The sequence below is a fragment of the Daucus carota genome, chromosome 2 (assembly GCF_001625215.2).
Source record: "Daucus carota subsp. sativus chromosome 2, DH1 v3.0, whole genome shotgun sequence".
Classification (NCBI taxonomy): Eukaryota; Viridiplantae; Streptophyta; class Magnoliopsida; order Apiales; family Apiaceae; genus Daucus; species Daucus carota.
Window position 1 is genome coordinate 43,410,763 of NC_030382.2, and position 24,408 is coordinate 43,435,170.

The 24,408-nt window shown below is 34.1% G+C and overlaps 5 protein-coding genes across 7 annotated transcripts; 3 read left to right on the top strand and 2 right to left on the bottom strand.

Annotated features, from left to right (window-relative positions):
• The first annotated feature begins 1,052 nt into the window (after positions 1-1,052).
• LOC108206112 (uncharacterized) lies at positions 1,053-7,329 on the top strand. 2 transcript variants are annotated; one of them, XM_064087689.1, is made up of 11 exons: positions 1,053-1,365; positions 2,102-2,158; positions 3,279-3,356; positions 3,847-3,900; positions 4,407-4,486; positions 5,540-5,639; positions 5,735-5,797; positions 5,997-6,269; positions 6,362-6,422; positions 6,549-6,698; positions 6,951-7,329. In XM_064087689.1, the coding sequence occupies exons 1-10, from the start codon at positions 1,111-1,113 to the stop codon at positions 6,644-6,646; spliced, it is 1,119 nt and encodes a 372-aa protein (XP_063943759.1). In that variant the 5' UTR covers positions 1,053-1,110; the 3' UTR covers positions 6,647-6,698; positions 6,951-7,329. The 2 variants fall into 2 exon arrangements, with proteins under 2 accessions (XP_063943759.1, XP_017231792.1); XM_017376303.2 differs by having other exon boundaries at positions 1,054-1,365; positions 4,404-4,486; positions 6,951-7,134.
• Positions 7,330-7,595: 266 nt separating this feature from the next.
• LOC108206113 (protein DMP3-like) lies at positions 7,596-8,436 on the bottom strand. Its single transcript, XM_017376304.2, has one exon. The coding sequence runs from the start codon at positions 8,293-8,295 to the stop codon at positions 7,621-7,623; it is 675 nt and encodes a 224-aa protein (XP_017231793.1). The 5' UTR covers positions 8,296-8,436; the 3' UTR covers positions 7,596-7,620.
• A 1,385-nt stretch (positions 8,437-9,821) lies between these two features.
• LOC108209552 (protein DMP3) lies at positions 9,822-10,677 on the top strand. Its single transcript, XM_017380513.2, has one exon. The coding sequence runs from the start codon at positions 9,982-9,984 to the stop codon at positions 10,600-10,602; it is 621 nt and encodes a 206-aa protein (XP_017236002.1). The 5' UTR covers positions 9,822-9,981; the 3' UTR covers positions 10,603-10,677.
• Positions 10,678-10,846: 169 nt separating this feature from the next.
• On the bottom strand, positions 10,847-15,618 carry LOC108209551 (zinc finger CCCH domain-containing protein 40). Its single transcript, XM_017380512.2, has 5 exons — positions 15,488-15,618; positions 14,629-14,738; positions 12,799-13,068; positions 12,169-12,392; positions 10,847-12,051 (listed from the first exon to the last, which is right to left on the bottom strand). Exons 2-5 carry the CDS (start codon positions 14,731-14,733, stop codon positions 11,067-11,069), a joined length of 1,584 nt encoding a protein of 527 aa, XP_017236001.1. The 5' UTR covers positions 14,734-14,738; positions 15,488-15,618; the 3' UTR covers positions 10,847-11,066.
• A 3,537-nt stretch (positions 15,619-19,155) lies between these two features.
• Positions 19,156-23,928, top strand: LOC108206985 (probable sodium/metabolite cotransporter BASS2, chloroplastic). Of its 2 annotated transcripts, none has more exons than XM_064087691.1 (7): positions 19,156-19,681; positions 19,870-20,010; positions 21,297-21,452; positions 21,528-21,649; positions 21,751-21,912; positions 23,104-23,176; positions 23,541-23,928. In XM_064087691.1, exons 1-7 carry the CDS (start codon positions 19,274-19,276, stop codon positions 23,724-23,726), a joined length of 1,248 nt encoding a protein of 415 aa, XP_063943761.1. In that variant the 5' UTR covers positions 19,156-19,273; the 3' UTR covers positions 23,727-23,928. The 2 variants fall into 2 exon arrangements, with proteins under 2 accessions (XP_063943761.1, XP_017232932.1); XM_017377443.2 differs by having other exon boundaries at positions 23,116-23,176.
• The last annotated feature ends 480 nt before the right edge of the window (positions 23,929-24,408 follow it).

Here is a 24,408-nt window from a genome sequence, read left to right on the forward strand (position 1 = left end):
TTATGCTCCTTGGTGCCTTGGTGGTCGTAGCTGGATTTTGCAAACATGATTTGATCTCAACAGATATTGTGTGCTGTGATATGTCAACGAAAACAAAGATATGAAACACACACTTTCGCTGATTTGATCATTTGTTTTTGAATGAAAGAGAGATGTTGATATGAATGATTACTTTTAGACTTTTAGTTGATTATTTCCAATTGATTTCATGATTACTTTTAATATTTCAAAATTATTTTTGTGATATTAGTATTGATCCCGAGATTTGGGGTTGTGCTAGTAGTTGTGGATGTGGTTGCAAATAGTCAACTATAAATATAAATATAGCTTTCGTATTTTTACAAATATTTTTTGAAAAACAATATTTTTATAATTTATTTTAAATATAAAAGTAAATTTACGAAAACAAATTTAGACTTGGATATTTAAGAAAAATATCCTAAAATTTAATATTAAAATTTATGTGACGAATGACATAGACGGGCTTGAACTAGTTACAAGTTCAAAGGGGTTGAACTAGTTACAAGTTTAAAACTCTTGATTGGTTTGACTCTGGTCCATTTGGAGATTGTTAAACAACATATTTAATTGTAACAGGTTCGACTTTAATACATCCGGAGATTGTTAAACAACATATTCAATTGTAAGATTATATAGGTCCTGTTTGGAAGTTAGATATTTGGGGTAAAATTAGAACCTTAAGTTGGTTTTGAGGTTTGACCATCAGAGTCCGATAAAATTGGTGTTTGGTAGTGAGCGGATTGAAATAGAGATTTAAAAAGCTAATTTTAAAAAAGCTACTTTGAGGAGTTTTTTGGGTTAGCGGTTTCGGTATGTGTCACAAAAAGCTCATCAAACAGCTATTTACCAAACAGTTTTACAACAAACCGCTAATTCAATTTGCTAGTTAAAATATCTATTTCAATCAACTAGTCGAAACATCTTATTCAATCAGCTAACAGTTAACCGCTAATTAAAAAAAAATGTAAAATCATTTGTATAGTTAAAAGTAATTTAATGCCCCAATATAATTAGATTAATTAATATTATATTCCTAAAAGCAAAGTCCTTAAACCCTAGAGTCTGATTTGCCTCAAACCCTAATTCTCAATGCCGGATAGTGAATCACAGCCGTTGAGCTCCCAAAATATTCAAAAGTCGCCTGAGTTATCGCCGGAATCTTCGGATCGTCCGGCGAAGCTCGCGAAACTTATCGACGAAGACATTGAATTAACTGATATCGAGGAAACGATGAATCAAAGGCCTGGAATTCAAAGATACTTATTGGCAGTTGAGTACAGTGGCACTCGATTTTGTGGTGCTCAACAACAACCTACCGCCAGAACTGTTGTTGGTGTTCTCCAGGTATATTCCCCATATATATGTATGTATATGCTTGTCAGTTGGTATCAATTTTACACAGAGCGAGGGAGGGAGGGAGCGAGAGAGAGAGAGAGAGAGAGAGAGAGAGAGAGAGAGAGAGAGAGAGAGAGGAAGGGGAGAGATGTTATTTTGAAAGTTCAGATTAAAGTTTAAATTTGTATACTTAGCAAAAAAAAGTTTAAATTTGTAATTTTTGGTGTTGAAGTGTTTAATACGGAATTTTTTTGTAGATGATATATTAAATTTTTCTTTAGTATCTGTAATTTGTGCATGATTAGTAGTGTTAGTGATTGCGATAGAAATTGTCTATAAACTAAGCACATATGCACATATTAGCGGCTCTGCCACATGCATTGGTTTTGAAACCAGGCAGAGTTTCTTTATATGATGCACTGTTTGAGAAGTTTACGAAGCTTTTATTTGTTTGAAAATGGTTGCAGCATATGTTAGTATGTTCATTGAAGATTTATATTTATACATTCAAAATTTGAGCTTGCCTTTAGATTACAGTGTATTATCTTTTATAACCTACATAGTGTCCAGATTTATGAAAAATTTGTATATTTTACGTTTGCAGCTTATGATAGGCTTATGATTGTTGATTTTGCAAACAATCTATTCTAAACTTTAATTCAAATTTGTATTATACTGTTTGCAACTCAAAGGTTATGCATATTAATTTGCTGATTATCTAACAGCTGTATTTTTCTTTACATAGGAAGCATTCCGTAAATTTATTGGACAGTCGGTCTCTGTGACCTGCTCAAGTCGAACAGTAAGTTACTCATATAGGATGTTAACTGATATTAGTCGATGCTGACTAATAAGATTTTGTATTATCTCTTCATTAACCTATCAAATTTTAACAGGATTAGAAGATTGGCTTATTAGAATATGAATTTTGTATAATTTTATGTACCACTTTTCTGTCCAAGTACAATCTCTTATTGGCTCTGACATGGAATTGCTAATTTATCAGTAAACTCTTAGCTAAGGAAACAGTACTTTTTGCACTAGCCATTCACGTCTTTCTTTGCCTAGAAGGGCACACATATATATCTTGTTGCTAATTCTTTTTCTAGATTTATCTCAAGTTCAGTTATCTTGAAACTGTTTATTATTATATTGGTCAAGTATCTCATAACTTGTAAACAATACGAGATTTTAAACTAGAGTATGAAACATGTGTCAAATTTAATGATATTGATTTTAAAGTTTAAACTGCATAGGGCCTTTTTGGTCTGTGAGATGTACTGGAAATATATTTCTCATTGTGTCTGTAATAGATATCTTTCCTCTTAATCTCCTATTTTGTCACAAGGTTGGGCATAATTCTCCTGACAAGTTTTGCTACATTTGAACACATGGAAATATTATCGACTAATAAGTTTAATTTAATCTTTTCTCTGTCTAAATGAAACTTAGACGTTCATAACATAGCTAAAGCCACCTTTAATATGTATGTAAGATAGGATTGCGAATCAGACTGTTACTACTGTATACCTTACAATTTACAACTCCTTGATAGCACTGGATTTCGCCATGTCTTCACATGTTCTGTGATATATTATTGATCTGGCTAAGAGTTGTACAAGGCATACAGAACCTGTCACATAATTACCTTGCTTGCATGTTCTGTCAACCCCAGTTGGCTGATCTGTAAAGCTTTACCAAAATCCTGCTTGTAATCTTAAACATAGTTCTTATGAAAGTTTTCAATTAATCTTCAGGTTCCCTTATCAGTGCATGTTGTTTCTGTAATAGCATCCTAGGAAGTCTGAAAAACTTCTCATCAGAATTTAATAAATTACTAGACAAATGCTGTCCAAGACCGAAGGATTAACTATCTTTTTGTCTGATGTCTATTTGTTTGGATTTTATGTTTGCTGTTATAGGATGCTGGAGTACATGCCCTATCAAATACTTTTCATGTAGATGTGGAGCGCATAAGTAAGAGGAAACCTGGAGAACTAGTAAGTTCTGATTTGTGAAAATCTGCTCTACTTGTATTTCCCCTTGCAAATGTCATCAGGGTAGCTGGCAGTACTGCCACTTTATTATGTAATGTTGCATCCTTGCCCAAGGTTAAGTAGATGTACATGTTTATGCATAGTAGTGCAATTATCTTCTCATTCTACTGCCTTTTAGATGATAGCTTAAGGCTGCATTTTGATTTAAAATTATATAGGCAGGCAATTCTTAACTTCTAAGCAGCTCCATGTATAAGATTATAGATTTATATTTAAATTCCCTGTAGCTACAGTCCAACTTTCACCAATTTTCAAGTTTTTTGAACAAACTGGTACATCAGAGATGATATTGGTAAGTTATGTGTATTGGTTGGTTAAGTTGAGGATTTTACAGAATATGATAAAAGGTTCTAATATTGAGCTATATTGAGCTAATCACTCCAAAGTTGATTTAAGAATTTTTACAAAATTAACTTTGTTCATGTTATTGCAGTTGCCTCCACATGAACCTGGTGTTGTTATAAAAGCTGTGAATCATTTTCTGCAGGTATGTTTTCTTTATGTAATGAGTGATGAGCATACAAATGTATCTGCATACTGTTTCTCTTACTCCTGATTTATCATGTTCGGTGTGTATGTATATAGAAGTTGAGGATGAATAATCTTTGCATGATATACAAGTTGATTCCTTTCAAAAATCCTACTTTGAATTTTTCTGTTTATTCCGGCTTCATCCTGGCTGTCTGAGTGCTTAAAATTCCAAAACTAGTTTTCAGATTCTTCAGAATTAAATCATAACTATTTCTTTGTCTGATGTATAAGTTAGTATAGTGAACTGAATTTATCTTAGAAAGTTTAATGGTGTCAAGGCTTCAAAATTTTGAAGTCAATTTTTCTTGTATACTCTCAAGTACTATTCTGAGAATCTGGAGCTCCTGTGATCGATATGCATTATCTAAGGCATTTGATTTGTGTCTAAGTTGGCTTCTGTTCTACGAATATACATCCTTTATCTTTAAAGATACATATTTATATGAAATTTTGTAACAGAAGAATGAAGGCGATATTACAGTCCTGGATGCTAGATGCGTTTCATCTGATTTTCATGCTAGATATAGAGCTCAAGAGCGCACGTAGGTAACATATACTCTAATTCGTTGGTAACAGTTACATTGGTTTATTTAAATTTTTACTTGGTACAAATTCGATCTGCAGAGCTTATCTTATCCTACAACTGAGGATACGTTGTATCGTTGAACTATTTTAGTCCATGATCTGAATTTTATTCAATTTTTTTCGCACTAATTTTTTTTTTTTTTCAATTTATTGGATGCATATATGGGGGTGTAAGGGTCTCTCCTTCATATTTTATATATTTATGAGAGATAGCTTTTTCCTTTGTCTGTCTTCATGAAACTTTCCTGGGCAGGCTCTTCTTTGGGATGGCAAACAATGATACCTGATCAGTTCTGATCCAATTGGATATTACTGAACCCTATATTTTGGATTTGGATTTTTTGTGCCCTGAACTGAGATCCGAAACTTGCTGCAAAGCTGATCCTATCCCGAAATCTGATCATAATACAAATAATATATCTCTTTATTTCAGTTATTTAATTGTTACTCAATAATCAAATCATTTAACTCTTTTGTTGCTTAGTAAATTATTTAGTTCTTAATCATATAATCATAATGATATAACATCCTAACAATATTTCTTATACGGATTCTCATAAAACTTAATTCTTTATAATTTTATTTGTTATATATGTGTGTGTGTGTGTGTGTCTAGCTAATATTGTTTGCTTAACTGATAAAAAAAGGTTATTATTTCCTTGTACCAGGTATATTGGACTTTACTATATTAATTATTAATTAAAATTTCTAATGCCTGAAAAGTTAAACCTGATGGATTCGGATTTAGTTCCAAACCCGAAAATATTTGGATTTGGATTTAGCTAAATTCGATCCAAACCCAAACAGTTGCCATTTCTGCTCTTCTACTCTTCTTGAAGTGGAAAAGACCCGTCTTCCGTTTAGCTTTTAATGGGGTTTTCTTTTCTTGCCTTTGTATCGGTTGTACATTGTTTCATACATGTAATGATCTTTGTCTGTCTATTTAGCAATTGCAATTAGTTGCCAAGTTCTTCAAAATTATAGAGCTTTCTACACATTGCTGTTTACAGGTACTTCTATCGCCTGCTAAGTGGCCCGCAGCCTGTGTCAACTTTTGAAAAAGACCGGGCTTGGCATGTTCCTGAGGCTCTGGATCTATCAGCAATGCAGGTTGCTCGACATTCTTCAGTAACATCAAACGTTTGTGACCATATGTTTCAAGTATAAGTAAATTCATTATGTTCTCTTACATTTTTTCTGTTCAGAAAGCATGTAAAATTCTTGCTGGACACCACGATTTCAGTTCCTTTAGATCGGCGGCTTGTGAGGTTTGTCTGAACTATGTCATAGAGTCTGCCTATGAATTGTTCTACAATACCAAGTTTCTTTGGTGTAAAAAAAGTATTAGCTATCCTTCTTGGCGTGAAACTTTTTGCTCGTGTATTGCATAGTGATAATCCATGATAAGTATGTGATTATACTTTTTTAACTTGTAAGTTAAAGTTGTTCATCTTTAATGATTAACAGGCAAAATCACCTATAAGAACCTTGGATGAACTAAGTGTCGTTGAAGTTGTTTCTGCACCGTATTTTCCGCCGATCATGGAAAAGGAACAACATAAATTGCTTGATTCTTTAGAGTTCTCTGAGTCTACGAAAGGTATTGCCTGTTTATCATCTGCTCCTGAAGAAAATAGGGAAGAAGACTCTAATAGTGAGTCTACTCAACAATTTGGCATGAGAAGGAAGCATCGGTGTTTTGTGGTAACAGCTCGATCACAGTCTTTTCTGTACCACCAGGTTAGCATGACCCTCTCTCTCTCTCTCTCTCTGTTTTTTTCTATTTCCCCTTTGCTTCTTTCCATTCTGACAATTTTAAGTGAAAAATGCAGGTTAGATTGCTTGTGGGAACTCTTAAATCTGTTGGTACTGGAGATCTAACAATTCCTGATGGTATGATACTATGATATATATTTGTATAACCCATTCAGTTTTCAGTTTTGTGCTAGTGTGGGGAGACTTGTATTAAAGCTCATTAACATAAATGTACTAATTTCACATGAGATTTGTTGCATGTAGTTGAACGCATCTTGAAGGCAAAGACAGTAACTGCAGCCAGTCCGATGGCACCTGCATGTGGTCTGTACCTTGCTCGTGTGAAATACAACCTGCCTTGATATATTCAGTCTCACATACAAAAAAAGTGATTAGCCATTTTAAGAACACCAGGTTGGTTCGAGCAACTTTAAATTTCAAGCATTTGATTATTCACTCTAGGATCACATCTATAAATTTTAGTGTTTATATATTATTTTTTACACATTTTATTTTTATATTTTGCTGAAGAATGTAGCCTACTCGGCAGGCATTCTCAACTTTAAATTTGTACCTTTTCTTGAATTCTTTCAAGTAATATGTATATATTTTTTGATTTTAAACCATGCTTAGTTTGTCCCCTTTCTAATAGATTCTTTTTTGCAGTAAATAACTATGGGACTATGGGTCTATATGGATGGTTTAGGCTCCTATTGATTTCTTCATCCCCAACTTCACAACTGCAATAGAGGGAACAAAATAAAAACAACCCTGCTGTAGAAATATCCGTACAACCTATCACAGTACGCATTCAGGACCTGTTTAAATTTTAAATTTCACCGTTTAAAAATAGAGTTTCCTGGTTATATTATTACATGTTGGTTTTGCTTTTTAAAAGCCTCTCCAACATCTGTTCTATTGCATAATTTGATTTGTATGCAGAGAACAAGTTTGTCGTATCAAGGCATGTCTGTAGTAACAACTAATAATAGAGTTGTTACTTGCTAATTTCTTTTATTTGAACCAGTGGTTTCTTGTTTCTTCAGACCCACTATAGCATATTAGAATCTTCCAACCAGCCACCTAATCCGACGTCAATGACAGCTTGGATACATATATATATATATGAACTTGTAAAGCAACCCGAAAGGGGAAGTTATATGTCCCAAAGCCCGACCTTTATAAAATTCTAGAATGAAGTTTGGATTATTATTTTACAAAGTAATGAACATATTATCGTTTATATTTAGAAGTAAATGACATAGTTAGTACTAAAATATAATGAAACTTTAATGAAGAATCCAAGTAGTCTAGGGAGGAAAAGAAGAAAATGAAATTAATTGCTATGTGATACTGGGTAGCCGATACCATGCCTTCTAGTAGGAAATACCATAAACAACAAACTACAGATAAATCCGATTCCTATAGGAACAATATTCAAAACCTCCTGAGCTTCATGGGATGGCTGTGGATAAAAACAAGTCACCACATTCTTGTCCCTCAAAGCTAAAACAACAAATACCAGCACCGATGAAACGGCATGAATCCAATCAATGAACCCCAGCTTGTACCTTTTGAGGTCTGGAACATCGGCAGCCTGATAATCGAAAAGCCACATGCCTTTGAAGGTGGCGAACCCGTAGTAGACCTGACCGTTGGATGCTTTGAAGCTGTCAGTGAAGCTGGCAAGGAAGCAAGAGGAAGCCAGGAGAAGGAGAAGGAGAAAGGTGAGGGGACGCGTGGCTGCGTCACATGAGCCATTGTTTGTGAAGATTGGAGTCAAGAGTTGGAGGGCCAAGAGGCTGCCTGTGGGAAGAAGGTTGGCTAGTTGAGCCGTGCTTGATAGCGTCTGAGAGAGAGCGCGCTGTGATAGAGTGGATTGTGCTTGTGGTGTTGGTGATGGTGGTGGTGGTGGCAGTAGTTCCGGGCTTTGCACCTCATCATCGCTGTCGGATGAAGCTGTTGACACAGCTGGTGCAGCAGCTGATGATGGTTTCACCCTGAGAGACATATATGGCTTGTGGGTGTTTTTGTCTGATGTTATATATCAGGAAAAATAGCGGCGTTGTGGTGGCGGCGACAATGATGGAAAGCGGTGGTTAACAGGAGAGGATTGATTGAAGGATGAAAGATGAGGTTAATATGACTAGTTGACACAGACATAAACATTTATAATAGAAACATGTTAACTTGGTCCAAGGTTTTTGGTAGAAATGTTGAGGTGCAAGGGTGTGGACTTTTCTGAGAATGGTCTAATTTCACATGCTTGAATATGTACACGAGCGTTATAAGATAAATATGTGTAATTAGGTAAGGGTCCGGGTACGTTAATTAGAAAAAAATTACGGACAGTTTAATTCTAAGATTTTGAAGTAAATACATGGATTGAGATTGTTACAATATATCCAGGGAAAAATATTTCATTCTATAATTTTTTAGATTTAAAAAAAATTCGCGCTGGACGTATACTAGTAACATTCGTATCTTCTGGACCAGCTGTCATTAAATAATATGGGTGATTTTGTTTAACAATTAGGATGAGAAGAGCTAAACATAAATTGGTTGATAATACAAGTTACTATAAAACTCAGAGATGACACCCTGTTGGAGGTTGGAGTGGTTGTTTTATCCTAATCCCGAGTTTATCTACAATTAGCAAAGAGAATATTTTTATAAATACTCCCCATGTTCCGAGTCATTATTAGCCTTATACTAATACGTAGTCATTAGGTAGGCTAATACAAGTTAAATTCTCATGTCTAAACTCATTATTTATTTGGTGAATGATGATGCAGCGACTCTGATCCAGAATACTGCTGTATACATCGAGACGTGCAAGCATAAAGAATCAACAAACACGTAGCTTCTTGATGAGGACCATGATTCAGTCAAAATAATGACTCCATAACGAAGCTGTAGCTGAAATTACCATAGGCTAGTTAGAAAAGAAAAAGAAAAATACTTATTTTAAGAAGCTGTAGCTTCTTTATTATGTACATCTGATGAATAAATAAATTAATTTTGACACAAGTCTGAGTAAGAGCATCTCCAACGGTGTTGGCTATAATTGTTGGCTAAATTGGACCTGTAAGACATTATGTAAAATTTGCTGAACCTGTAAGACATTTTGCTTCAATGATATTGGCTATACTGGTTGGCTATAATTTAAAAATAGTATGTTATTAATATTTTAGATTGTTAAAATAGAATATATCGATTTAATATGGTAATAAATGATGTGCAATCTTCTTACAGATTTCTTACAGACTTGTAGAGGTTCGACAAATTTAGCCATCCATAGAGGGTTGGCTAAAATTATAGACAACAGGTTCACGTGGTTGGAGTGCTATTTTTTCAAGACGTTGGCTATATTTTTTAATTTTGGAATGCCAACTCATTTTTTAGCCAAGGGTTTTGTACGGCTGGAGATGCTCTTATGTTAGGCAAATGGGTCGCCATGGTAAACATATAAAAAAACCTAAAAGTGGATAATAACTGATTATACAGGTTATTTAAGTGGATTTAAAGCCGAGATATAACCTTTGTGCCGTCCAAGTCAAGTAACACACACTATCTTTTCTTAAACATCTTGAAACTTTATTGCTGTAAGCAACAGATTTCACCATTACACAAGGCTCTCCTAACCTTGAACCTTTTCATTCTCCGAGCCCCATCCATCTTAGAACCTCTCCGAGACATGTCACTCCGCCCAAGGCAACTGCTAGCATCTCCCTCCACAAATGTTGATGACAATGCCAAGGAAATTCCAGCACAGCCTTTGCCACAACGCGCGATATCCCAGAGCCTAACAAGCATGGCACATTTAGCCAACCTTCTTCCCACCGGCACCGTTTTGGCTTTCCAACTACTTGTCCCTGTCTTCACCAACAAAAGCTCCTGTGACTCCACCACTCGCCCCGCCACCTTCTTCCTCCTCGTCTTCCTGGCTGCCTCCTGCATCCTAGCCACTTTCACTGACAGCTTCAGGTCAGCTGAGGGACGCGTTTTCTATGGCTTCGCGACGTTTAAAGGAATGTGGCTGTTTGATTACCCCGCTGCACAGAGGTCAGGGACCCCTGACCTCAGGAAATACAGGTTGAGAAGTATTGATTGGATTCATGCCATGCTGTCTGTGCTGGTGTTTGTGGCTGTGGCTTTCAAGGATAAAAACGTTTTGAATTGCTTTTACCCAGTTCCAGGCCATGGAACGCAGGAGGTATTGAATATAGTTCCTGTAGGAATTGGGGTCATTTGCAGCATGCTATTTGTAGTATTTCCTACTAGCAGACATGGTATTGGTTACCCAGTTTCCACATAATGGTAGAACAATAACTGGATTTCGATACACATCATCCTAGAAATCTTTATTTAGAACATAATACATATTAACTTTTTTTTTGAAGTATAATAATATTTTCTTTCTGTTCTTAACTATCAACTATGAAAATATACAATCAGAAGGCTTCAATGGGACTAAATTTGCAAGCACACAAACATGTAAAACTGAGTAGCTGGCTTACTAGCATTCCATGACTAGAGAAAATCAGGGTGAAACATAGAGAAACGATAAGTAGAACGCAATGTATTCAGTTCAGTGCATAAAACAGCACGAAATTAAATTCAAAGTTTTTTCAAGTACCAAATCCCAAAATCTAGACAACGGATATTTGAACGTTTATGATTTAAAATGAAAACAAGCACTAAAGTATGAGATTTATCAGCCTTCCGACTTTCTCAACCTTGTGTTTGATAAACTTTTACAGCAGCACACAAATGACATGTTTACTCCTGTGCTGGCCCAGAAGGTGGTGCTTGTTGATCCCCAGCAGTTTGTGAGGGTGGGTTGGGCTGTTGAGGTCCTGCCGGCTGAGCATTGGGCTGTTGAGCTCCTGCCTGGTGAGCATTGGGCTGTTGAGGTCCTGCCTGGTGACCACTAGCGGGGCGTAGAGGTGCATTAGGTTGATAATGGGATCCTGCTTGGTGACCACCCGGGGCTTGTGGGGGTGCATGCGGCTGATAAGGGGGTTGAGGATATTGTTGGTAAGTTTGAGGTGCATTGGTTTGATAGGGGGGTTGCGGGTAACCATATTGGGGATAAAATGGCTGGTAAAACTGACCTTGAGGAGGTGGCATCCCTGAGTAGGGTGGATAATGCTGCACTTGCTGCTTCTCCGAACCACTCCTGTTCTCATTTGACCCACTAGAAGCTCCATCTTGGGATGGAATAACTGCTCCCATCCTTTGGGGATCCATTGAAGGATAAAGTTGTCTTCCCTGTGGCTGTGTAGGCTGCTGTGGTGGAATATTAAAATAATGCATTGGTGCTGGAGGCTGATCTGGAAAGCCTGGTGGCTGAAGAACTTGGTTTTGTTGTTGTGATATAACAGCTCTTGGCAGCAATCCACTATGAGCCACTGCTTGCCTTGCTTCATCAGAGACCTCAAATTCAGGTTTTGCTGCTTGAGGCCTACCCCACATTAGCTTTAGCCTCAAACCTTTAATAACCAGCTTGTTTGAGAGTTCTTCGGCTGCCTTTTCTGCACCTTCTCTGGTTGTGTATGTAACAAAAGCACAAGCTCGTGAGAGCACCATTTTTATAGTTTCAATTTCACCATGAGCATAGAAGTTATCCCTCAAGTCCTGCTCATTGATTCTTTGATCAAGCCCACCAACATAAAGGGTTCTAATGCTCTCATCATCAGGAGGTTCTAGTGAAGGCATCTCACCAGCCTTGTTGAGTAGCTTCATTGCAACCGGATCATTGATACTGATTTACAACAAAAAAAGGTCAAACAGATTAATATACTTATAGAAAGGTCATACATTACAGTACATGTAAGACAACGAGAATACTAGAAATTTCTCTATAGATTGTTTTACATACCCGTAATAACGATCTTTGATATTTTGCTGTGATAATTCTCCAGTTACAGGCATTTCATGCCTATAAGGGCACTCAGCTCCTCTAGTGCATTCACCCCTTATGTAGAAACTACAAACATGTGCTCGGTTTCTCTTGTAATATGGTGTTGTTCTCTGAAGCTTCAAGATAGTATCATTTGGGCGTACCTTCCCGTATGATGATTCATAATCCAGACCAGCTCTTGCCTGACAGAATGATCAGATTAGAATAAGCCTCACTTCTCAAGGAAACATAAAGGTGGAAAATGGCATATTATACAATTTCTGGGACAAGAACAGGAGAATAGCTTCAACAGCATTTTTTGGAAAATGAATGCTATAAGATCACAGATGTTTAATGTGTTTAAGAAGCTTATTTGAACTGTGGCATTAATGACATATATATTCTTGTAGACGTGCACAATGCAATAATCACTTCGCATTTTATTTCAAAATCTTGTGTGTGTGTGCGTGTGTGTGTGTAACATGCCATGTGTTGTCTGATAAGTTATGCAGCACAGATGACCCTAGATCTATGACATTAACAAGAAATTGACATTATAACGTACTGCTTACAAGTGACAAACGAACTATGGCTACAAAATTTACTTACCCTACGGTCATGCTCCTCCGCAAAGTATTCCCTGTTTACGTCACTCTTTGGAATGGAATCATTGGAATTGATACTCAGTGCAGTATCACGAACCTGAACAGGCAGCCCGTATTCAAGATCTAAAAGACAAACTTGACATACATTTTTCAATTTACTGCAAGTTTGGCAAATCTCCGACTTTTTGTATCTTGCATCACGGCCCGGCCTCCACCTAAAGACTGTGAAGGGCCGAGTGCAAATTTTGCATTCCTTATCATAATCTGCTTTTGTCTGCATGAGAACAAACATAGTCATGGACAGAGAACAAAAATATACTACTTTGTAAAGGGGCATAAAAAACAAGCACATTCCTAAATTAATTTTAAAAGAAGTTCTGTGCATAAAGTCAAACTTTTCCAAATTTATACTCATTTATGATTATTGAACCTGCATTGCATTCTTACTGTTCATATATTAAAATTTTTATTTCAATACTTTTCATTGTCCTTACTTCGAAGCTCTAATTTTTACAAATAGTTCTCGCCATTGTACAAGGTAACATTATTAAATATTAGATTTCTATAATGAATGGCCTAATCAGTCATTAATAATTTTCACCCAGATAATTTGACGATTAACTACACAAGTAACCTAATATTTATATATATATATATATATATATATATATAGGGTAGCACTCCATAGCATACCTCTTATATGGAGTTACGTAGCACACCATTATAAATATATACATAATATATATTTTATTATATTTTTAATGAGATATAATTGCAAATTTTGATTATTAAAGCGAAAACGAAGTTATACAATTTTTTTATTCCAAAGATCATCTAAATTTATGCAATTTCTCAACATGATTCTATAACAGAATAATAATCATCCAGAATTATTCTGTTCTAGAATCAGTTTCGAAAATATACTTTTTTTAATCAAATTTTAAGGGTTAAATTACTTAAAATAGATTTATTTTATAGTATTCTATATTAGAATCACGTTTTATATGTATTCTATAACAGAATTTATAATAAAATTGATGATTTATAGTGGCGCACTATGTAACTCTATATAAGGAGTCCCTCTCTGGAATGTTGGCCTATACATACATATATATATATATATATATATATATATATATATATCAGTCTTGCATCTTGCGAATATAAAGCTAAATTACGAAAGCGTCAGAGCAAATACCACTAAACCGTCACCAAGAGAACCCTTTACAGCAACACCCACACTAAAATTTTATAAGAAAGTCATTCACAACAGGAGCGGTTGCATGCATCTTTGCACTTACTGAATGAGCTTACTGAATAGGCAGATACCTTAACATGTCATAAACTATAAAAACAGTAATAGCATGTTAGAACTCTTTTATGTATAGAGAACTTCCTTGTCTATCTTATTGTTTGATCTTGTACTATTAACTTCTTACTCCCTCCGTCCCATTGAGTTATATACGTTTGGGACGGAAATTTCAGCACGCATTCTAATGCTATTACAACATATAGTTCCACGTATTATTTTAATTTTTTTTCTTTTCGAATAAATATTTAATGTTTAATTTTTGATAAATATTTAATGTTTAATTTTTGTTCAGAAACTAAAATTTTTAAAAATAAGTTATAGAGCTGTATTTTATAGAAGCCTTAAAATGGTTATATATAGAAAAGAGGGGGACGGAGGGAGTAGATTTTAAGAAATATATTTTTCTGACTCGTGAAAAAATTGAACTACGATTAACAGACCATTAAAATGTGTGTGTCTGCGCACACAGATACATATGTAGCAGTACTATAGCATCATAATGATCCAGATGGTATAACTTACCATTCGAAGATATGGATTATCTCCAAGGCATGATTCACATATGATTGGGAAGTCAGACCGCTCCCACCCATCAGCTTCAACATCTCTCAGTAGTCTGTGTGCCATATTTCCTGAAAAGAGAGAAACTGAATTACACAACAATTCCGAGCCTTACTCAGCTTATGTTTATTTCAAACACAGCCAATATATTCAGCAACGCATCCTAATAGGCCATGCAAAGGTAACAAGTATAAATCAAGATCAACCCTAGCTTGCCCTGCTATCGATAATGTTAACCTTACTATTTCCTAGAGCAATTTTAATAAGAGTCCTTCCCACCTGATTTAAGTATATATCAAAGCATCAGTATAATTTGAAAGCAGTACCTAGCTAGTAACAAAGTTTCAAGCCCTTCATGTACTTAATTAGCTGATTATTCTACACATATGGGTGAGTTTCAGCCATACATTATCCTCTTCTGGAAATACAATCACTCGCCATTAAAACAATCAGTAAAACTATTTCCGACAAAATACTCAAGAACAGCGGAAAAGAAAACCAAGGCATACTTGGGATAAAAAAGATCCATCCTTGCGATAAAAACCCCTAATTCAATATCAGTAATCAGATATTTCTAACAGGAACGAAGGGAAGATCGAGACAGATATAATAACAACAGATTATACCCACTAAAATTCCATGAAAACCCATGAATCAAACAATAACATAAACACACGGAGACACGCCTCTGCCATAAAACTCAGATGGAGGGATCATCCACGATGTGTGAGTACATGCGTGCATATATATATATGAATAACGAAATATACATAATTAACATCAAATGAAACTCGAAATAGAAAAGAACGCAATCAATTACCAGTTGAAGGAACCCTAAAATTGAGATAACGGCGATCTGGAAGCTCTGGATAGAAATCACAAACCCTCCCCCGAAAGAATGACCCGTTTTCTGATGCCCAGCCTCCAATATAAATTGAATTCGGGTTCGGGTCAACACCGGGGTTTTGAAAACCATTTTTTTTATTATAATTCCATTATTATTAATAATTATTATTAATTATAAATTGATATGAACTTATGTGCATTAGTGGGAAAAGAGCAATAAGGGTGTATCCGATTGAGATTTTAATGGATTGTTTTTAGTCTATGGATTTTAATGGATTGTATGAGATTTTGATTTTGTGCGGATTCTTGATAAAATGTCGCAGAGTTGATAGGATTTATGTATAATGCTTCAAAATCCCATTGATTTTGGTGGGATTTTAAAAAACTTAAAATACACTGAAGAATGCCACAAAATCCATCATTTTATGAAATGAAAAAAAATTCATCAGCATTTGAATCCCATCAGATTTTAATGGATTTTAAACAATCTCAATCGAATACCATCGGATTTTAAAACATAATTTAAAATCCCAATCGAATACCACCAGTTTTTGTAGCATAATTTAAAATCCCAATTGAATACCTCAAGATTTTAATGGATTTCAAACAATCCCAATCGAATACCCTCGGATTTCATGAATGCAAAAAAATGCTTTAAAATCCCAATCCAATACACCCCTCCAAGTGTTTAAACTCTTTATTTTCATCTTTTATTTCATGTCTTGCTAATATTTTTATACTTCTTCAATCCCATTCAATTATCAATATTTGAGAGTAATATTTTGATACGCATTTTGTTTTAAAAGAAATCTGACGTTAAAAATAAATTACGAAATATATTTTATATGAATTTTAAAATACGCGTGAAGCGGTAGAACGAAGGAAATATAATTTTATTACTATCTTTGTTATTTAATTAAATTTATATTTTTTATCAGGACATGTATTTACTAAAATGTTATGTCTTCAATCCAAATAAAAATAATACATTTTAATATTTATCATGATTAAATTAAAATATTCTTTTGTGAAACGTACACAATATTATTTTCATTAGATGATATATGTAATATAAATTAGAAATATTCTAAAACAACATTCAATCGAAATTTAAAGCACTTATGCAATTGTTATTATTGGATAACTTTCGATAACTTTTACCCTGTGTTTCATGTTTATATTTAAATCTTAGTTGTATTCCGATTTCTTTATATTTAAGAAAAATAGTTGCATTAAATTTTAATTCAAATTTAGTTAAGCTTGCCAACTAACACATTATATTGATGATACGGGAATAATATTCCACGCTTTGTATATATATAATGATGATATAATAATTTATAAATCATAAATATCCTAAATATGTATAATGTAGTTCACCAAATAGGCGATATATCATAATTTTCCATCCACACCTTCAAATTTCAATTCATCTGCAAACAATTCATATTAAAATTTAAAAATAACTCTTTATCTATTTTTTTTAAAACAACACATTATTTCAAAATACTGCAATTTAGTGAAAATTTTTCAATATTTACCAGTTCAACTTCCAGACATATCTTTTAACATCTTGCATGAACGTTGTTTTATAAGATTCTTATATGTACTAAATTTTTTCTGATTGATTGATGATGAGTTATTGATAAATTTTTACATTAATGTCCTGCGTGTCATATATATATATATATATATATATATGGAGAACTTGTTTATCGATTTTGTCACTACCCGCAAAATTTTACAAATTTCATTATTCAACTTGCAATCTAAGGAGTCGTTTGTTAAATCTGGATCATTTTTTTCTGAATGATTGAAATCCGAATGAATGGATAATCTGGATGGTGAATAGAAATTGTTGTTTGTTAAACTATTTTATCTGAATGACAAAATTCACGAGTTTGATATTTCTTTTGTCAAATAAATTTGATTTAATTATTATCTATAACATATATTATTTAGGACTCATTTTGTTAAATCTGAATATTACCTAATTAAATTTAAGAAAAAAATTAAAGAAAAAATCTCTAATTACCTAATTTCTTAATGTAATTACATAATTAGAAATGTAATCTTGTAAAGAGAATTTAAATATTATGTATTTTATACCCACATCAAAAGGGAGGAATAAGTATAAGTTTAATTTTCTCAATTCTATTAAAAAGGTACAAGATTTAAATCGAGTCAAATGACGTGAGAGAGAAGAAATATACTCACATAGATAAGACACTGGACATAATGTGAAGTTGTGAATCATTCGGCGCAAATTTTAAGGGTGTTTCGTCCAGAAGTTTTGATTGTGTCGTCCAAATTTTAAAAGATTCAGAAACATAAGTCAAACAATCTGAATGGCAAACATGGTTCTGTTCAGTTCATATAATCTCATTCACTCATTAACAAATGACCCCTAAGTCTCCACAAAACAAAAGCTTAAGTCCCCTATCAAATTCGAGGTGTCCCATTGAGTGTGTCGACTTCTTGAATATTTTTTTTTTGATGTTGAAACGCTCGCAAAATTCACCCCTCAATGAACTAGTTCATGCATAGGTTGTCGAGTTTCAAGTAACATAAAGGTATGACATTTTGCACACTTTTACCTAGAATATGATTTTCATTTAAATCATCTGTGATGATTGAGATATATGCATCAGGATTATTTTTATTCTGCCAAAAATTATGATAAACCAATTAATCATTATTGATTGTATAATGTTCATACATCAACCTATACCATGAATTATAAGCGTTAGATCATTCAAATGAAATTGATTAAAACCTTTAGATTGAATTTTTAAAATGTCATTTTAATACTACTAAAATTTTAAGTTTAGAATATCACCCGCAACATATTTAAATAAATTATTAATTTAAACAAACATAAAAATTATTAACTATAAAAACACACTTATAATTGTCCAAATTATATCCTAGTACTATATTACAAGAGAAATAAAATTTGCCTGTAGAATTAGAGAAGCGTTTCATAAATATTATTCAATAATATTAAATCAAGAATTGATTTCTTCTATTAATTTTGGGGGGTCAATCATGAATGTTCATGGTTGTTGGTGGAACAAAATCAATATTTATTGGGGCCGTTTGGATTAGTTTAAAAAAATGATTTCTTGCTTATAGTAAAGAAGTTGAGTAGAAGTGATAAGTAAAGAAATTAATAAAGTCGAAAAGAAGTAGAAGCTGTGGGAGAGAAGTTAGCATTCTCAATGTTTTAAAAATATTTTTATTTTTTTACACAAACGGGTTAAGAAAAGAAGAAGACAGAAGCACTTTCGCTTCTCGTAAACAAACTCCACCAATGACTTCCCTTCCCCAGCAAACACCATATACATCGTCATAAGTTACATGAAATTAAATGTTCATGTCAAAAAATAAAATAATATACATTTTTTGTTTTTTTATATGACACTTTTAATTTGAACACGTATATTTAAGTGGATTGATCGGGTAGTAAATATTATTATTTTTAATCATTTTTTTTGTGAATTAAAATTTTGATTATATATTTTTATTCTAAAAAAAAAAATTAAAAATAATACTTTTAACTACTCGATTAAAGCACTTAAAAGCGTGTATTCTTGAACAAAAACGGTTCGGCCTTTTTCTTGATAATATACGTGGAAACTAGAAACGAGGTTCCTACGTCATTTCCAACTCTCAACTCGAAAGATTTGATCCCCCCACTGGCCACTGCTCATAGTCGCAGAAGTCCGTAAAATTGCTCAGCCATATCACTATATCAGTCATGTCACTTTCTTTCCGTTTAAATCCCCACATTTTCCACCCAGTTTCTCGCTCAAGTAAAAATCTAATCTTTAATCCCACAAAGCCCCCATTCTTAATCCCTCCAAGAAAATTCCCACACAAAAACTCACCCATAATCAGATCTGCAAATGGAGAATCACAGCAATCAATTCCCATTGATCAAGAAAAACCCAGATGGGAAAAAATGGTTTCAGATGCAGCAAGCTTGTATCCAATTTATGTTACTCTTGGTGGGGTTGTTGCTTATATTAGGCCTTCCACATTTTCTTGGTTTGCAGAGAAGGCTCCCACTTCTTACAGCCTGGGACTTGGATTGATAATGCTGTCTATGGGTCTTACTCTAGAGCTTAAAGATTTGATCAATTTGTTCTTGCAAAATTCTTTTGCTGTGAGTTTCTGATATTTGTTGTTTCTGTAATTCATTCATCCATTAGTAATTTTTAACTGTTATAGTGAACTTAAGGGGATGTATGGGGTTTTTGAGCTTCTGTTTTGGGGGGGGGGGGGGGTGTTCAAGTTTTTTTTTTTAATGTTATTATGAAGACATGATGAGTTGAACGATTCTCTCTTTGACAGATAATATTTGGATGTGTAGCTCAGTATACGATAATGCCAGTTTTGGGGCTTGTTATTAGCAAGGTTTTAGGGCTGTCACCATCTCTTTCAGCTGGTTTGATATTGCTTTCCTGTTGTCCTGGTGGTACTGCATCCAATGTGGTAAGACTCTCTCATTGCGATTCTGCGAACCGTATTAAGTTAAATATGTTAGTATTTGTTTAATAGCCACATATTACTTTCAGTTACTGTATGTTTGGTTATGCCAATGGCAAGCTTAGTTATCATTGCTTTGTGCTATATTCAGCTGCGATCGATATGTACATGGATATGTGTTTACTCTGTCTTCCATGCATTCCGTCTTATGTTTACAGTAGGCTACATATAACCATAAAATACACAAATGTCGCATATCGTTCATATTTTGATACCACATCTTCATTGCTGGATAATGTGTTAAAAATAAAGTTCATACTTAGTGATTAGGACTCCCAATTCGGCAAAATTGAAGAAAGGTGTTGATGTAACCGTGACCTAGCATTTAACTAGTAGACACTTGATCACCTGTGTTAAGTACGGCCTTCTTGGTAATAGTGTTAAGTGTGATAATGCATAAGAGGTTATAATCAATACATATTATTCACATATGTTAAAATGGACTATAATCTACTCAACCTTCAAAATTATGCTTGTTTTTGATATATTGAATAAGGTTTATGTGAAGCCTCATATCCTAACTCCTAACTAAACATTATTAGTTTTTTTGTTGTTGATGTGAATAAATTCTATTTGTAATTGGTAGAGATCAACATAGTTTTTGTATAATTAGAACCCAGTCCAGCTGCAGACTTATACTCCACCCACTGCCAGATTTCTGAAGATGCACGGGGGAGATATACTTTATGGCTTTATCAATCCATTGCTGACTTTAATGACTGTGCTATCTTTGACTGTTAGGTTATCATGTCAATCAACCTTTAATATGGTTTGAGCAAGGGGTTGATAATTAATTGTCGATGTGAATCTTATCCGCAGCAGGTCATGTTTTGTTATTAATCAATGCAAACGAGCAGTCCAATTTTTCTTTGCTTTATGAATTACCATTTCTCTGTCAAAATAGAATTATGGTTGATTATTATATGACATTGCTTAGAAAGCGTGTAGTGTTATTTTAGCCGTTTAATTAACATAACGGCATGGTCATATTATTTTTTTACTTTGCGATAACGCAAAATTTTGTCAATGATAAGATTCATGCAATGAATTGTAAAGTACAAAGCATCATCTTGCTGTGTTTGTGTATGATGGATGAAGTTTAATATTCTATAAATCCTGTTTAACCTAAAGCAATCTGCACAATTCATGAAGACAATAAGCTTCCATATCACATGGAAATCAAGGTCTATTAGTTATTTATTCATTTATCTTTCTGTCTGGTAGTGTTACAGGTGACTTTAATTGCTCAAGGAGATGTTGCATTATCCATAGTCATGACTGTTTGTACCACTCTTGGAGCAGTGCTGCTTACACCTACTTTGACAAAGATACTGGTTGGAACTTATGTTCCTGTAGATGCTCTTAAACTTTCCATCAGCACCTTGCAGGTAGAGCAAATCTCTCCTGGTGGTTTGAGCATGTTTCTGTGTTTATATATAAATCTTCTGGGAATTTCACTACAGGTGGTAGTCCTGCCGATCCTATTAGGTTCTTACATGCAGAGCAAATTTCCCAAGGCTGTGAAGCTTGTGACACCTTTTTCTCCACTATTCACTGTATTGGCTGCCTCATTGCTGGCATGCAGGTTTCTAATGTTTTAATTTTTTGACCTAAGACTTTTAGTTTCACATGCTAGTTTCTTGAACTTGAAAGTTTTAAAATCTGAACATGTTCTTCCCATTTCAGTGTGTTTGCTGAAAATATTGTTCATCTGAAATCATCGATGGCGAGTGCATCTCTGTCACCTGACCTGTCTCCGCTTCTTCAGTCTAAAGCAATATTCTCTAGTGAATTGGGAGTTACAGTACTTGCGGTGCTGTTGCTTCATTTTGCTGGTTTTTTTGTAGGGTGAGACTCGCCTCTCTGTCATTCTTTTTTCTTTCGTCAAGAACTTTAAGTAGATCACCATGATGTATTGTTGTGCTCTCATGTTATTGTCCAAGTGTCCTGTCATGTTCTCTAATTATACGCACCAATACAAAACAAAGTACGTAGTATCTCATAATAGCTTACAGTTTCACTTTTGTTTCCGAGAAGCTCAAAATATTGTCGATCACTAAACCAAAATGCTGCTTCTAGTTCATACCCTTATGGTACAACTTAAATGCTTGTGTCGCTACTTTACTTATGTTTAACAGTCCAATGGTGCAAATAAGATAGCTAATATGTGTCTCAGCCTCCTTAACAACCACATTCAAAGTAATTTAGAATCATTAGGGATCAACAACCCATTTTAATCTGTTTTATATAACTGGACATCTCTTTAAAGTTCATTCCCCCTTTAATAGTTTAAATCTTTACCACGTGCCACGACGCTCTTTGTTATACTTAGGCCCCATTTGTTTACTGCTTAATGAAAGCTTAATAAACTTAAATGACCGATTAAGTTGCTTCATCTCATTTGGCAATCTTTTCTGAGGGAGCTGAGCGAATCATATAGTGCTGATTCATTCCTTTCTAAAATCCTATCTCATCAGTTCAGCTGGCTAGAATACTGCATATATCAGAATTAGCATCACGTAGATAATAGTTTTAGGAGGGGGGGAGGGGGGAATGAAAGCTAATTTTGTAGCTTTATGATGTGCAAAAAAATATTTGACACTTATGAATTAGTTATTACTTATTTACATGAATTTATTGAACGATTCTTTCATTATTTATTTGTTTATTTCATAAAGTTCTTTTTACAATTTTTTAGTTTAAATAATTATGATTACATTCAATAATATAATAATAATAACTATATGACAATTACTTAAATTCAAATAAATTAGTAAAAATTAGAAAATAAAATCATTCAGATATTATAAAAATTTATATGTCAAATGGTATTTATTATTCAGCATTCAGATATTTTATTGATTCAGATTATTCAGCTATATTATTCAATCAGATATAATTCATTCAGATTTGCCAAATGACCCCTTACAGTGTAATTGCTTAAGCACCAAGTTAATAAATTTACTTTAGGTATTGTATGATTTACTTCCAATTATAATATATGATCTGTCAAGAAAATGAAGATATAAATGCAACAAGGTCTCTCTGCAGGTATATATCCGCATCTGTTGCCGGGTTAAGGGAAACACAGCGGCGCGCCATATCCATTGAGGTAATGCTGAGGAAACCTATGTTTAGTTAACTCCAGAGTCCAGAATAAATTTATACTTGTTCAGTGTGAGTTCTTTGACTTAAGAGAAGCTTATAAATTACTTTGAACCCTGATGAAACCTTGAAGTCGTAGTATAGAAGAATCTAGGTGCTTGCAATTAGAATTTTCCCTCTCTCCCCCACCCACACTTTTAAAAAAAATGTCATTAGTCTCAGAAGACAGCTTAGTAAAAATCATGATCTGGCAAGACTAATTGTCCTTTATATAACAAATATAAGATTGACATATACCCAAGAGGTTAAAATATACTTCCAGTAACATGCTAGTACTTTCTCTTCTTTTAACCAGTCCTTCTACATTGCAGGTCGGAATGCAAAATTCTTCCCTAGGCGTTGTTTTGGCGACCGCACATTTCAGTTCACCCATGGTTGCATTGCCTCCTGCAATCTCTGCCGTAATTATGAATGTAATGGGTAGCAGTTTGGGCTACTTCTGGAGATGCATCAATCCTGCTGATTCAAGCACTAGTTCTACAGCAGGTGATAGGTAGCGTTTTTTTTTTTTTTTTTGTATAAGGGAGATTGTTTTACCTCCAGGTTTTTTGGTCCTTTGATTCATAGATAAACACTTTTAGTGATATTGAGACCCAATTACATCTCATGCACATCTTTATCTCTACAGTATCTTCATACATTATAGGAGTATTTTGGTCTCAATTCCAGCAAAGGGTGTGCATATATCACCTTTTTTTTAACTCCTAGTTTAAGAGAAGTGATTGATACATATTATTGATGGCGTTCATTTGTCAGAAGTCATTAGATCTGAATTTTTTATATATTTATGCAGCGTGTACAATGTGCCAACAAAAAATTTACTTATTTTGGAATTTTTACTGACCAGAAAAAATGTTGATTAATCGATCCTTACCGGCATATATTTGTTTTGACTGAATTTTTTTTAAAAAAAATGCTAAATCTTCTCCAAAGCATAATAAAAATTCGTTTCGTTTTTGCATCCTCCATTTTCATTGGAGTTCCAGCTTTATGCACTGGAATGTTCGTGATTTAGGCGCACAGTTCCGAACGCATATTCTGCGCTACAGATGAAAACATAATGTTCGTGATTTAGGCGTACAGTTCCGAACGCATATTCCGCGTTACAGATGAATACATTCCGCGTTACAGATAAACAGATGAAAACAGGTTTGCAACAGAAAGATATTAATCTCGAAA